The sequence below is a fragment of the Pteropus medius genome, unplaced genomic scaffold (genome assembly GCF_902729225.1).
Source record: "Pteropus medius unplaced genomic scaffold, Ma_sr-lr_union100, whole genome shotgun sequence".
Lineage (NCBI taxonomy): Eukaryota > Metazoa > Chordata > Mammalia > Chiroptera > Pteropodidae > Pteropus > Pteropus medius.
Window position 1 is genome coordinate 11,686,137 of NW_024349796.1, and position 13,401 is coordinate 11,699,537.

General features: G+C 41.6%; 1 protein-coding gene across 1 annotated transcript in view; it reads right to left on the bottom strand.

Moving 5' to 3' along the window:
• USH2A (usherin) overlaps positions 1 to 13,401 on the bottom strand; it is a 576,091-nt gene that overhangs the window by 63,016 nt on the left and 499,674 nt on the right. Inside the window, 1 exon segment of the mRNA XM_039883360.1 lies at positions 7,760 to 8,114. Coding sequence (XP_039739294.1) covers positions 7,760 to 8,114 — 355 coding nt within the window.

Consider the following 13,401-nt stretch of genomic DNA (forward strand, 5'->3'; position numbering starts at 1 on the left):
ATGGTCAAGACCGCAGCAGTTCAAGCTTAGCAACACCCAGCTACAGCGCTAACAAGAGGTCTCGCCTTCAAAAACAATATCGAGATGAAAAGATTCCTTTGCAAACCCACCACATATGTATTCACAGGTGGTGGGTGTGGGTCATTGCATTTGGATTAAAAAGCAAATGTCTCTCTCTACATGAGAGGTCACTAGCTGGTGTAAGGCAAAATCTTTTCGCTGTTCAGCATAATTAAAATATTCCAACAGTGGTTCCAGTAATTTAAAAATCACAGTATTGTTGTAATATTTTTCTAGGCTTCAGGAGCTCATGATTGTTTGGCCCAATCAAATCTGAGAACACTAGAGAAGTTATCACCCATCAAGGTAATTACTTTCAAGTTGAAATAATTACTCTATCAATGTTAATGGTCTTTCAACTTCAATAAAGCACTCACCTGCCGATAATCACGGCTAACCTCTTGCTCTAATGCAATTCCCTCTCTATTTAGTAGGTTATATTACAGCCGTTACAGTGGTCACTTGTCCTGAACAGCTGCTGAATTTCACTTTGATCGGCCGTGAACCATAAAAAAATTGGTCATCTGTGTATGATTTCTCTCTCACCCATAAGCCCTTGCAGAGCGAAAGATATGATCTCTGGGTGTAATCGGGGACTTCAGGGGCAGCCATCTTGTCTTAGGCAGTGGCTACTTTCCACTTGTGACAAGAACACAGTAGTTCGATTAACTCTTGTCCTTCCCTGCCATCTCCGGTGTGCCGTCTCCGTGAATGCATATATTGTGAATGTATGGCCTGGCCCAGTTAGCGTGTGGACTAGCGTGTACATTACTTTCATACGTGTTTTTAACAAGGGTCTGTGGATTCTTGGGTATCTAAATAGGGCTTCCTTAGAATTCAGTTAAAAGCCAGAAAATAACAACATAGATGAATTAAAGAGCAACAGTCTCCTCACTAACTACCCCTGCTCTTGGGTATAAGCGAAGTAGGTAGATGACAATTAGGCACAATCTGTTTGTGGGTACGGGGGGGTTGGGGGGGGTGTGTGTGTGTGTAAAGGGGTGTGTAGTTTGCCGTAGGAGCGATCTGGTGGAACTCAGGGTCCTTAGGAGGTGGGCTTGGTGTAACATACTCCTATGGCTACTGGAGTGGGAATGGCTCGAGGGGGCCTTCTAGAGGAGTGGGCTATAGGCATTCTGGTAGAAGGGGAGACAGAAAGCATCATCCTGCTCCAGGCAACTTAGAAAGGAAACAGAACCTAACCTAATCCTATACTTGAGAAATTACCTGGAAATTAATAGTCTGGTATCAGGACGCATTTAAATTTTCAAGCTCTGATTTTGTTGCAAGGTGAGAAATGCTTACAATATAGAAAACATAATGTCTTTTATGTAGACCAAATGAGTATATACAGTTGCCTTATACAAACCAAAACTTTTTCTATATTTGTTCATTTCTTCCAGCCTATGTTATTGCAAATACTAGGACTTCTAAATTGCACTGCCTATTTATATTCCCATGTATAACTTCTAAAGTCCTTTGCATATGCATTAATTCATTTAGTCTTTGCAACAGCCTTGTGAAATAAGTAGCATCTTGGTTTAGACTTAACAATTAAGAAGGAAGGCATTTAAAGTGTAAGGTCAAGGACATCTGAGCACAAGGGAATGACAGGTGGAAAGAGCCCAGGGTGGCCTTCTTGCAGAAGGACTCAAGAGATACTTCAGAAGTAGAATCAATAGGACTTAGTGAAGGACTGGATTTAGAGGTAAGGAAAGGCAGGACTCAGGGATGACTTGGCTTGAACAACTAGAAGGATGATGGGTCCGTTTAGTTATGTCACCGGATGTAATGGGATATATTAAGTAGTAATGAGTACAACTTAGAAAAATAGGTGATGAGTAGCTCTACTGGAACTGGTAGACATATATCTCCACAACACTTACAGAAAGAAACAATCAACCTTAAACCTTTAAGGCCACTTTCCTCTTAAGGGCTATGTAAGACCACCTCTATAAGATCCGGGGTCACGGAAAGCAAGTTAAAGAAGAGAATTCAGTAGAGAGGCTTCTGGGTTATCTTTTTACCACTTGGGAAAGGGAATGAGGATCCTCCACACTTCTCTCCCTCTTATGAGGGATACACAAGAGGACAGTATGAAGAAATTGGGGGTGTCCGCAAAAAGGGTGAGATGGGCATTCTATTCTTTTCGGGAGGCTTGCTACTTGAGATGAAGAGACTCATAGGGCAATTTCGATGCAGACTCTAGGGAGGAGAAAGGTCTTCAGAGATTTGTATGTGATCCCAAGATTTTGAGATCATGGCCTAACACAGAAGCTGGTCCCTGCTTCTTGTTTATCGAATTCTGAAGTGGTGAGGCTGGCTTGGGTAGGTCAAGTAGAGAAGATCGTGCTGGACAAGCTATATTTTCCTTATTTGATGCCTAGTGGATACCAAGAAAGGAATGAATTGTGTCAATCTGATAAAACCTGATGTTGGCTGACTGCTTGAGACAGGAGTGCTCAGAAGTTAAAGAGGTCGTGGGGTGAAATCTCTGGGGTGCAAGACATGAGCCAGAGTACCGGCTGTACCAGGGACAGTGAGCACTGCGTTTCCCACGGGCACTGCTACATAACCCACAGAGAAACTCCAGTGAGGCATGCGCCCCACAGAAAGCAATGATACATGGATTAGGACAATATCGACGAATGAGGCTCTGCTCTCTTTTTTATTCGATTCTATCTGTTCTGCCAAGATCCTGGGAAATTGACAGGAGAAGAAGGAACTGAAGAGTGAGGAAAAGAAACACGCCCTCTCTTCCTTGCTGCAGATCCCGTAACGCGGGGCAGGCTGTGGACTGGATTTAGACGAGATTTTTTTAAACAACTAAAATCAGTCCTGATTACCAAAACTGAGGTGATCGGTGCCACTGAAAGTGACGGGAAAACTATGGGACCTGCTGTAGAGATGACTGATGAGTGAGCAAAGGAGGCCCGATGAAGCTGTCTCGATAATGTGGGTGGAGAAAAAACGCTCTTTTGAAGAAGTATTTATACGAGGTTCAAGAAGACGTATGTGGATCCACTTTTTGCGCAGTCCCCAGTGATACTGAGCAAAAAGTAGATCCCCAATATATATATATATATATATATATATATATATATATTTGTGACTGATAGGGTATTATTAGAAAAAGTAAGAGGATAAAGTTAATGTCAAACCAAATGTATCATTACAATTAAGAAAATGAGTTGTGCCAAAAAGTATCTATTGTTTGGTGTGACATTTACCCACCCATACTTTGTAACTTTTATATAAAAAGAATGAACGACACAGGTATCACAGATTATAAAATGTGAAAAGCTCAGTTTATAGAACTGATATATAAATTTACGGTAATTGTTTATATTACCATTTTTTTTCTTCATTTTGGAAAGGCAGTCACCAAGGAGTCCTTTTAGATAGCTAGACCTCCCAAAACATTTGTCTTACAAGTGGATCTGGGTAGAAAAGGCTAAGAATCATCAAATTTTAAGAGCTATAACTAATTTAAGACCACATGTAAAGAGCAGTAATATTTTACATAAAATTAAGCCAAAAGGAAAATGGAATTAAAAATTCATTCATCAATTAACTCACAAACTTTCCATAATGTGGCAATTATGAAGTATCTCACCCCTTCCCCGAACACACACATATCTACTTCAAGGTAAAGAACTCTGAGACAACCACATGAGGACATTTTGGATGCCTCCTCCTTGACATTGGGCAAGGGAGTTTGGCAACCGAGATCTAGAAACTAGAGTGTGCAATTCTGGATTTTATTTCCAGATCGGAAGCCAACGTTTCGTGGCCCATGTAGCGTGCTTGCCCCTCAGCCCATGTGCTTGTTTCCACACACAAGGAGAAGCAGCATCTATCTTTCAGGTTCCCGGGCAAATGTGCGATCTGGGCTTGATGTTTCATAATCCTGCGGGGTAGGGAGGGATACACTCAGAGCACAGACTAACAGGTAAACCACCTTCGCCTTTAAATCCCAAGTTACTCCTGCCAGTGTGATGGCAGGTGCCAGTGAGAAAAAGCAAACAAACTGAAATGGTGGCAGCAGCGTCGCCAACCTCGCCAGGAGCGTTCCCGGCAAATACCACCGTGGAACTCTTGAATGCCAAGCGAGGCTGAAGACAGTTTCTCTCCCGAAGCTGCACGATTCATCACGGAGCTGACTGGGAAGAGAGGTTACGGGTTTCTACCTCAAGCTGGTTTTCCGTAGTGGCGGGTTATTAGTCTGAAGAGACCCTAAGAATCTAGACCTTTCTGTCTTCCCCTCAGAAGAACCTACTTAGGCCCAAAAGGAGATGAAGCTTTTCATGAGGTTGGGAGAGACGCTAGTGATACATTACACCCCACGCTCTTTCCACTTCTCCTCTCCTGCTGCCTTTGCTGCTGCTGCTGCTGCTGCTGCTGCTCCTGCCAGCACATATGCTCTCCACCCCCGTGGAGGGCCCCCACTGCCAGTTCTCCATCCGCTGCCACCATCGGGAGGACTCATGCATCCACTGCATCTGTTTTATGCGGCTCTCCCAGCAACGTCCACCTGTCTATAAACAACTCCGGGAGGACTCTGGGACAAGCCAGTGATGGCAGTACACTGTGGCCAACTTACTGGTGGTCCCTTCTGCAGAGATGGGATCCCAGGAAACAAGAGACGAAATGAGGGGACTTAGCGGTATCTCTTGCAAGTCCATGGATTGAATTGTCATTCTGAGAGTGTAGGGAAGAATTCTGTGTCTTACTAATCGAAAATATCGTTCCTTTGCTCTGGAGGTTTTCCGCCAAAGTCATCTATGAAACAAAAACCTGAAAGATCTCCTAGGGAAGGAGACAGTGAAGAGGTTTAGCCAGTACAGGAATTAGAGAAATAGTAAACAGAGCTGGGAAGGCGCTCGGAGAAAGATTTAAGGGCATCATCATAGCCTGAGCAGCAGAAACTCAGAAGCAAAGACACTTAAAACCTGGAAGTGCCCAGCAGTAATAATCTGTGCCTGAGACTCGATCAACTTACCCCGTCTTCGCTCTGCCTGCGCAGGCAGCCTCATGCTAGACTTCACAAACGAACTTGAGTGTAGCATTGAGTATTGACATATTGAACATAGTGCTTAATGACTATTTGCCAAATTGGACTGAATCATCAATAAGCTGTTTCTGACCTGAAGACCCGCTGTACCAGAAAAGTCAGTGCTGCGATGAACAGAAAGAGAGGGTCTTAAATGACGGGAGGAGGGATTGGCTAGGACCAAAGGGACATCCTTCTCTGATGGTGAGGAACTGGAGTTAAGTGGTGGAACTTCCCTCCTGAGATGGACAGATGGAAGCATAAGTGGACCAGAGGTCTGGCACTATATCCTATTAAAGACGTAGTGTTCTATGTGTGTGTGTATGTACACACACACGCAAATTTAGCTGATCTTAATTTCATCCATTTTTCAGTGGATGTAGGAATGGACGAAATTTGAAGACAATCGTTTATTTTTCTGATTACTTCCTTCAATGTTGTCAGTCCATAACGAGTCAGAGTGGCCTCCTGCCATGGAAACTTGGCCTAGTGAACAGAATTCCTAGACACTAGCCCTACTGCTCTGTGGAAGATGTCCTTGATTACTTAAAAACCTCAGATGGGACTTTCCTGATGAACCCAGTAAAGTCTTCTCTTGGGATTCTCAGGGCAAAAGATAGATTTTGGAGGCCACTTTGAACACATGAACACATACACGCACATGCACACACTTAAACTCAAACAGTAAGGAGAAACATTATAGTTTCCTGATTATCATAGCTTCTCTCTTGAGCACTGCAAGGATTAATCTTTAGAAAAATGGAACACGGCAGCGATACAGGACTGTCAGCATGTAGGGCCCATGGGCAAAGGGCCCTATGACGCTTAAAGCGTGGAGCCACAGGCCTCCTCTTTTCCAGAAACTATTTAGTGTAATGAAAACAGAACCTAGCAGATTAAATAAAACAGAGGTCATCAGATACTTTGCGTCTCGTGTTGCAAAGTGAAACGGCTATGAAGGGGTGACTCAGAGACTATTCCACACGGGAAATGCCATGAAACTGTTTCGGAAGATTCAATGTTTAGGCTCAGAACCCTGAAAATCACATTTTAAAAGATCAGGTTTTAAACACTGCAACATCAATGCCTTCAATAAAATGTGTTTGAAGGAAGCTGCCTCATTCCGAAAGTTCTCGTCAAGTATTTTTACTTTTAGTTTTTACTTTCAGGGTAGAGGTTTAGAACATAAATTCCAAGGACATGATAAGTAATATATGTCCTCAAGAATCACATATCAACTAAAATAGATCTTCTACACTTAAGAACACTGCTTCTAATGCTTATATAATGAAGGGTTTAGAAGATGTAACATGAAGGACCTTGATATACAAAGATAATTAAATGTCAAATGAAAAGTAAAGTACTGATTCTGAAATATTTTAAAAATGTCATCCCTTCATTCACATGTTGCTTATTTGGTCATATGAGAGAATGAAACATAAGGACCGTGAGAAAACATGATGTTTAAAACTATTCATTTACAAAGATTCTTCTGGAGTTTCATTAAAATATATTTGCCCAGTATTATTTAGATATTTTGATGTTTTACTCTATAAGATAAGCTTCATGTAAATTGAGCTGCCTAAACTGGAAGCACAGAAACAGGATTTGATCTTTGAAAATAATGCTTTATGCTGTTCATTTTTTTTTTTCTTTTTAGGAGTTTTCATATTAAGATTGTGGCATATTTTGAAAACCATATGGACTTAACGCCTAAGACCACAAGGTTTCGTCCTCTCTTCATCTGAAGGCTTGCTGCTGATTTCTCAGGGCATTTTTTTTTGCCTAACCATTTTGGTTTATGGCATTATTCTCTCTTGCAATGTGGTTTACGGCTAGTAGGTAGTGAGTATGGGATCTGAATCCCAGTGTGAGGAACACAAGAGGCTGGAATCCACTACCGCTCCTACTTTTTCTTATGTGCAGTTCTCGTCCCTGCTATATTATAAAAGAGCTCCCTGATACCAGGACCATCCTGTTTCTGTGCCTCTCATGGAACACCAGGCGATCGCAGGCAGAAACAGAGCTCTCGGGAGATACCAGGTGAACTCAATTAAGCTGTGTTTTGGGCCAGACGGGGGCCAACCCAGAAACATCGCCACTAAATTATAGTGCATGTAATATTCCTATCCATATCTATACACCTAGATATCTAGAAATTTCATTTCCTTCTTCCTCAAAGAGCCAACCACATTGCATACTGTATCTAGAGATATTTATTTCTGTACCTCTAGATATTGTTTCATTCATATAATCCCTATATTCATCCAGGGATTATATGAATTATATCACCTAGATACTGATGTGTGATACAACTGGCTCTTTGAGAAAGAACAAAATTAAATTTCTGTCTCATTTTGTCCGAGCTTCATACCCATGAGATATAGAGGAACACCTTTAATCTTCGCATTTCATGGATTTGGAAATCAGATAAAGAGAAATTTACTTATTTGCTTGAGGTAATGCAAATTAACCGTGATCTGCAAACTGGCTTCCAATATCCCTTATACTCAGTATCTTATCCCAAAGACTGTGGTGCTTCTTCTCACACATGAAAGATTTTCATTATTCAACCCCGAAGTGAAGAAAAATGGTAAGCTGGATAAAAAATGAATTTCACCATATTCAGAGCATCTAAGTACTCACCATTACTGTGAAAGCACGCACAGTAGAGACGTTATAGGTCGGGTCGTCTGATGGCTCTTGGTAGACCACGTGGTACAGGGAGATAAGGCCATTTGGTGACTCCGGCCCTGTCCAGTTCAGCATGACTGAATGCGGGCCAGTGGCCTGCGCCCAAGGTGCTGGCAAATCTTGGGGTGGGGCTTCCAGAGTCCGTGCTGATGACCATGGACTCTCCACGGTGCCCCTGGCATTACGGGCTCTGACCTGGTATTCGTAGAGCGTGAAGGGTCTCAGAGCGTCCGCAGCATCGGTAAATTCAAGGGCTCCTTCTGACCAGATGAACACAAGGGACCCCTCCTCAACGCCCGCAGGACGCCTGAAAGGAAACCAAGGTGACAATCAGGAACAGCTGCACGCGTCAGAGCCAGGTTTGCCGAGAGAGTAAGGAATCGCTTTCTAGAAGATTTTGCTATCAGCTTGATTTTTCAACTGTCTCTTCCTGGTGTCATAATGAAGACCAGATGGAGGAATAAGTACACCAGAGGTCTGGCACTATGTTCTATTAAAGATGTAGTGTTATATTTATATGTGTGTATGTACACACATGCAAATTTAGCTGACCTTAAAAGTAGAACATCACCCATAATCACATTTTCTTGTTTTATCTCCTAGACATTTTTTCTAAAAAAAAAAAAATACACATGCAATAAATGGAAGCAAGCAAAATTTTTTTTAAAAAATCTAAAAATTAAAATGATAAAAATACAGAAGCACATATGTAAGTACTATTAATGCTTTTGTGTATTTTCTGAAGCTTTGTCTATGTGTGTGTGTGTGTGTGTGTGGTGCACGTGCGCCTGCAGTTAGATCAGGGTTTTATTTTTTGCACAATGGAAACCGCACTTTACACAATTATTAGAAGCCGATATTGGGAGTCTTTTCCCTTCTATGGTCTCTGGCTTGCAATGAGGGTACCGATCTCTTTAAATCTCCCTGTGTCTACGTCTTTTGCTAACATGCTCCTACTCTCACTCTGAGCTTGGCCATATGACTCTCTCTGGCCAGGGGGACACGAGAAGAGACTTGAAAGCGTTTGCACACTGAGTCTGACGCCCCTGACTGCTCCTGAAGCCACAGGCTGTGCCTGCGGAAGGGCCCAGGCCGATGCACCAGCGGATAAGGAAGGGCCCAGGCCGGCGCACCAGCGGATAAGGAGCCACGGCGAGAAGCCAGGCATTCTCGTCTTCTTTTGCCCAGAGCGATGCTGTTTGGTATTTGTTTCCAGGATGTTTTTAAAAGTATTTCAAATTCACTTGCCACCTGTTACTTATGTCTCTTTATTTGAATGTTCTCCTCTTGGATTAAACCATAACTCTTCAAAGTAAAGCCCATTTTTTCTTATATTTATCAGCAAAACTTTATTGAGCACTTATTGTACACTGGGCTTTGTACCTGGAGTCAAAATGCATAAACATAAAGCCCTTACCAAAAAGTTTCGCATCTGAGTAGAGAAATAGAGCTAAAAGCAAATGAATGAAAATAACATGTCACATAACAGGAATTTTCTTTAGGATCTTTAAAGGGTAAAAATCAAATTCCTTTTAGATGTCTTCTCTGAAACTTGAAAAATGCGGTCTGCTCAAAAAATTTTTTTCAACTACCTGAGAAGGGGATTGGTTCATCCCATCTTTAGGTTTTACTGATATCAAAACTAGAGCCCATGAATACTCTGTTGGTACTCAATATATAGAGCATTAAACATCTAAGTAAGAGAAATGAAACTGTCAATTGTTGGGATGGCCCCAAATATCTGATGTTTCGCACAGGACAGTTATTTGCTCATCTAGGTGTAAATCATATGCAGACTGGACCGAACGGGACATTCCTGAGGAATCGTGGTTGTTTTATTTGTGTCCCCAACATCCGAGTCCAGCCAAGTGTTCGATATTTTTTGTCTCAGGTGAATGGCATATAATTTTATTGCTTTTCTGTATCTTTGCCTCATCTCTATCAATTCTTTTTTTTCCTGTTAGGGTAGTATTCTGGGTTGGGGAAGAATGCACCCAAGAGATGAACCTCTCTTTCTTTAGCTTCCTCTCTAACTGAGGAGAGACCGATGAATAAATCAGTATTTCTAGGCCATTAGGAGTATTTAATTAACACACGCTTCATACGCTGGCATATTCACATACTGCCATATCAGATTAACCATCAAAATGGAAAGGGTTATTAAGACAAAGTAAATGACAGTATCTTTCACAAAAAGGAAGGATAGTTAAAATCTCTGACTTTGGGAATTCTGGTGATCCTCAAGTTGATAAATCACTATGACCTCAGTATGAGTGATGACAAACGTCCTGCTGGAGGCCACAGAGCTTCCTGGATGCCACTCAGTGACCTGCAATTACCGTGGAAACCCACCTTGCTATTCCTCGCTACCATGTACAGGCCAGATTCTGCACGCAGTGTGGGTTTGCAGGGTTTGGCCATTGTACTGCTGCAGATACCAGGTACCATGTATGTCATTGGAATGATGACCACAGGGCTCACAACCAAGGTCTCCTCTCATTGAATTTTTTCAGAGGTGTTTGCTAGCGACATGATATGGCAAACTTACATGAACTTCTATGGGGAAATAAAATTTTCTATTTTGTCTGGCTTCAACCTTTCTATGACAATTCAATTAATTTTTTATTAAAGTCTCATGAATTCCCACAATGAGGTGTAGCCACGGTTGTCATAAAACTGACATTAAAAAAATATGGCCTGAAAGTGTGAATTTTTAAAAAACTATACTATGTAGAAGATTAAGCATTATGTTAGCCTCGAGTTTTATTCACCAAAACAATAAAAGGATGCAGACTGGTTAAGTACTTCTTATCACTACAGAATATTAATAAATTAATATTACTGTGAGGTAAATATTCCATCTGTGGTATTAAAAACCAGAATATCTTTAGGTCTGAATAAACTGAGTGCAGGAGTTTGAGTGGACTACAATTATTCTTCATTTATTTAAAATTTAGGCTTCAACTGTTCATTTAACTGGAAGTGTTTCCTCTTAAACAGTCTATATTGAAGAAAGTCACAATTTCCATCCCCTCCAAATAGCCAAATGGTTATTTTATGCCTACGCTCATTTTTTCAACTTTTCCAACTAGAGTTAATTTAATATTGCTTAGCACTACAAAGAAAACAAAAGTGTTAAAACTGGGAACTATATATTTTAAAAGGCATTCCTATTTATATTATCTTAATGTAGCATAACCTTTTAAAGAGCTCCCTACCCCTTATTCTCTGCCAGAAATTCTCAGTGTTTATCATCAAAAGCGATTAGAACAAAATCCTATTAACTCAATGCATTTTCCCTAACAATTTAAGATTATAAAACTGCCACCATCACCTCAAGAATAAGATTGAGAATATTCCAAATTTAAATAAATAGCCGAAAACACTGGTAGTTAGGAGAGGGAAGTTGCTGATTCTGGCCCTGTCACTTAATTAAATGACCTCCGGCAAATTTACCTGTGTTCCTTAGTTTCTGTGTCACTTTGTAAACTGGAGTTAATTACCTTAAATAATATGAGAGGACAGAATGAGATGATATCCTAGAACTTCTGTAAGAATCAAATCAAATAATGCCCATGAAAAACCACTGGGTAAAATATAATACACGATGCAAATAAAGTTGTCATAGAACTAATGTCCAAAGCTGTATTTAGGAAGGCAAATCCGTCAGGTGTATAAAGGCGGCACTGAAAGGGAGTGACAGCAGGCAGTCACACATTGAAGAGGTCGTCCCAGCAGAGCACTGGAGAAGAAGTGGAGATGCCGACGCAGGCTGATGGCAGTGTGAAGGGAAACACAAGTGATTGCAAAATGCTTTGTGAAGGTTGAATCGTCCAGCTCTCTGGTGCTGGGGGAGGGACTTCAGAGACCTTTGAAACGTCTGAAGACTTAACCTCATTTAAGACTTTTTCGTGATTAACAGGCCCAGCTCAGAGAGGCTGGTTCTAGACCACGAAAATAAAGCTGATATTGCAGGAAAGAAAGTGACATGAATGTCTTGGTTTCCCAGCGCTTAGAAAAGCACGTTCGTGTGAATCGTCCCGTGTGCCTCGGCCAGCGGTTATTTTCTAAACAAGTCTCCTCGGGAAAAGAGTTTGGTATATTCTGCATACGGTACTTAGGTTTTGTGGATGGATTTTGCTATTTACAAGGTTATAGACAGAGGATGCAGGAGACATGCTGAAGAAGCTTTGTGTACAAAACCAGAGCGACCGTGAAGAGAAGGGGAGTGCCCAAGCCAGCCCTGTCTGCGGCCCGTCGGCAAACAGTCTGCAGAGCACTAAACGTCCCCGTCACAGGAAATCTTCTCTTTTGTAACTCGCACACAAAATCAACAAAGCAGCCTGAAAGAATTACAGTAGTCCCTGTTACCCACGGTTTCGCTGTCCGTGGTTTTCAGTTACCAGCGGTCCCCTGAGGCCAACCGCGGTCTAAAAATATTCAATGAAACATTCCAGAAATAAACAATTCACGAGTTTTAAATTGTGCGCCGTTCTGAGTGGTGTGATGAAATCTTGTGCCGGCCTGCTCCGTCCTGTCCAGGATGTGAATCGTCGCTTTGTCCTCCGTTATCTACTCTCGGCCCATTGGTCACGTAGTAGCCTTCTAGGTTCTCGAATTGACTGTCGTAGTATCACAGTGCGTGTGCTCGAGTCACCCGTATTTTGCTTCATAATGGCCCGAATGTGCATGAGTAGCGATGCTGGCAATTCCGATAAAGCCAAGAGAAGCCTTACAGTGCTTCGTCGAAATGAAAAGGTGAGTGCAGGACCGTAAGGTGTTTTGACAGGGAGATCGAGAGAAAGCCTGTTCATGTAACTTTTATTACAGTATGTTGTTATAATTGTCTGTTTTATTATTAGCTATTGTTGACAGTCTCTCACTGGGCCTAATTTACAAATTAAACTTTATCATGGATATACATGTATAGGAAAAAAAAATTACATCTAGGGGTTGGGATCATCTGCAGTTTCAGGCACCCACTGGGGGCGTCTTGGAATGTGTCCCCTCATATAAGGAAGGACGGCTATATCAAATTAACAGGTAAACTAACAGAAGCGATCACGTTAATAGTCTTGTCTTTACTGGGATATTGTTTCGTTTTGATTTTTAGACTCATAAACATCTCCTCTCCTTACTGAAGCAGACACTTTTTTCATAGGATATCGTTAACAATAGAAGGGGATGGCTGAGGGGAAATGATCTGGGGGCGCTGAAGAGAGCGGAGTGACAAGCATTTCCAGGATGAGACTGGCAAGTTGGCTTCCTGCAATTTCATGGAAACATCTGCAGAGGCCGAACCCCGTTTTTGGTGTGAGCTAAATGCATTTCCTTTGGGAGTGATAGAAGAAAGAGAAGGCAAATGATGAAGCAGAAATTACAGACCATAACCTTCCCAGAACTACTGCGGGCTGTGGCTGTAATGGCACGAGGGGCTCTCTGCAGTCCCGGAATCAAAAAGAACTATGTGTCTACCTTCTATTTCTGTCCTTACAAATTTCTGATTTTTTTTTTTTTTGCAGCTATCTAAGAAAAATTTGATATTGTTGTTGTCTAAGCACATTTAAACTTCAGCTGAAATAACGGCCAAGTGA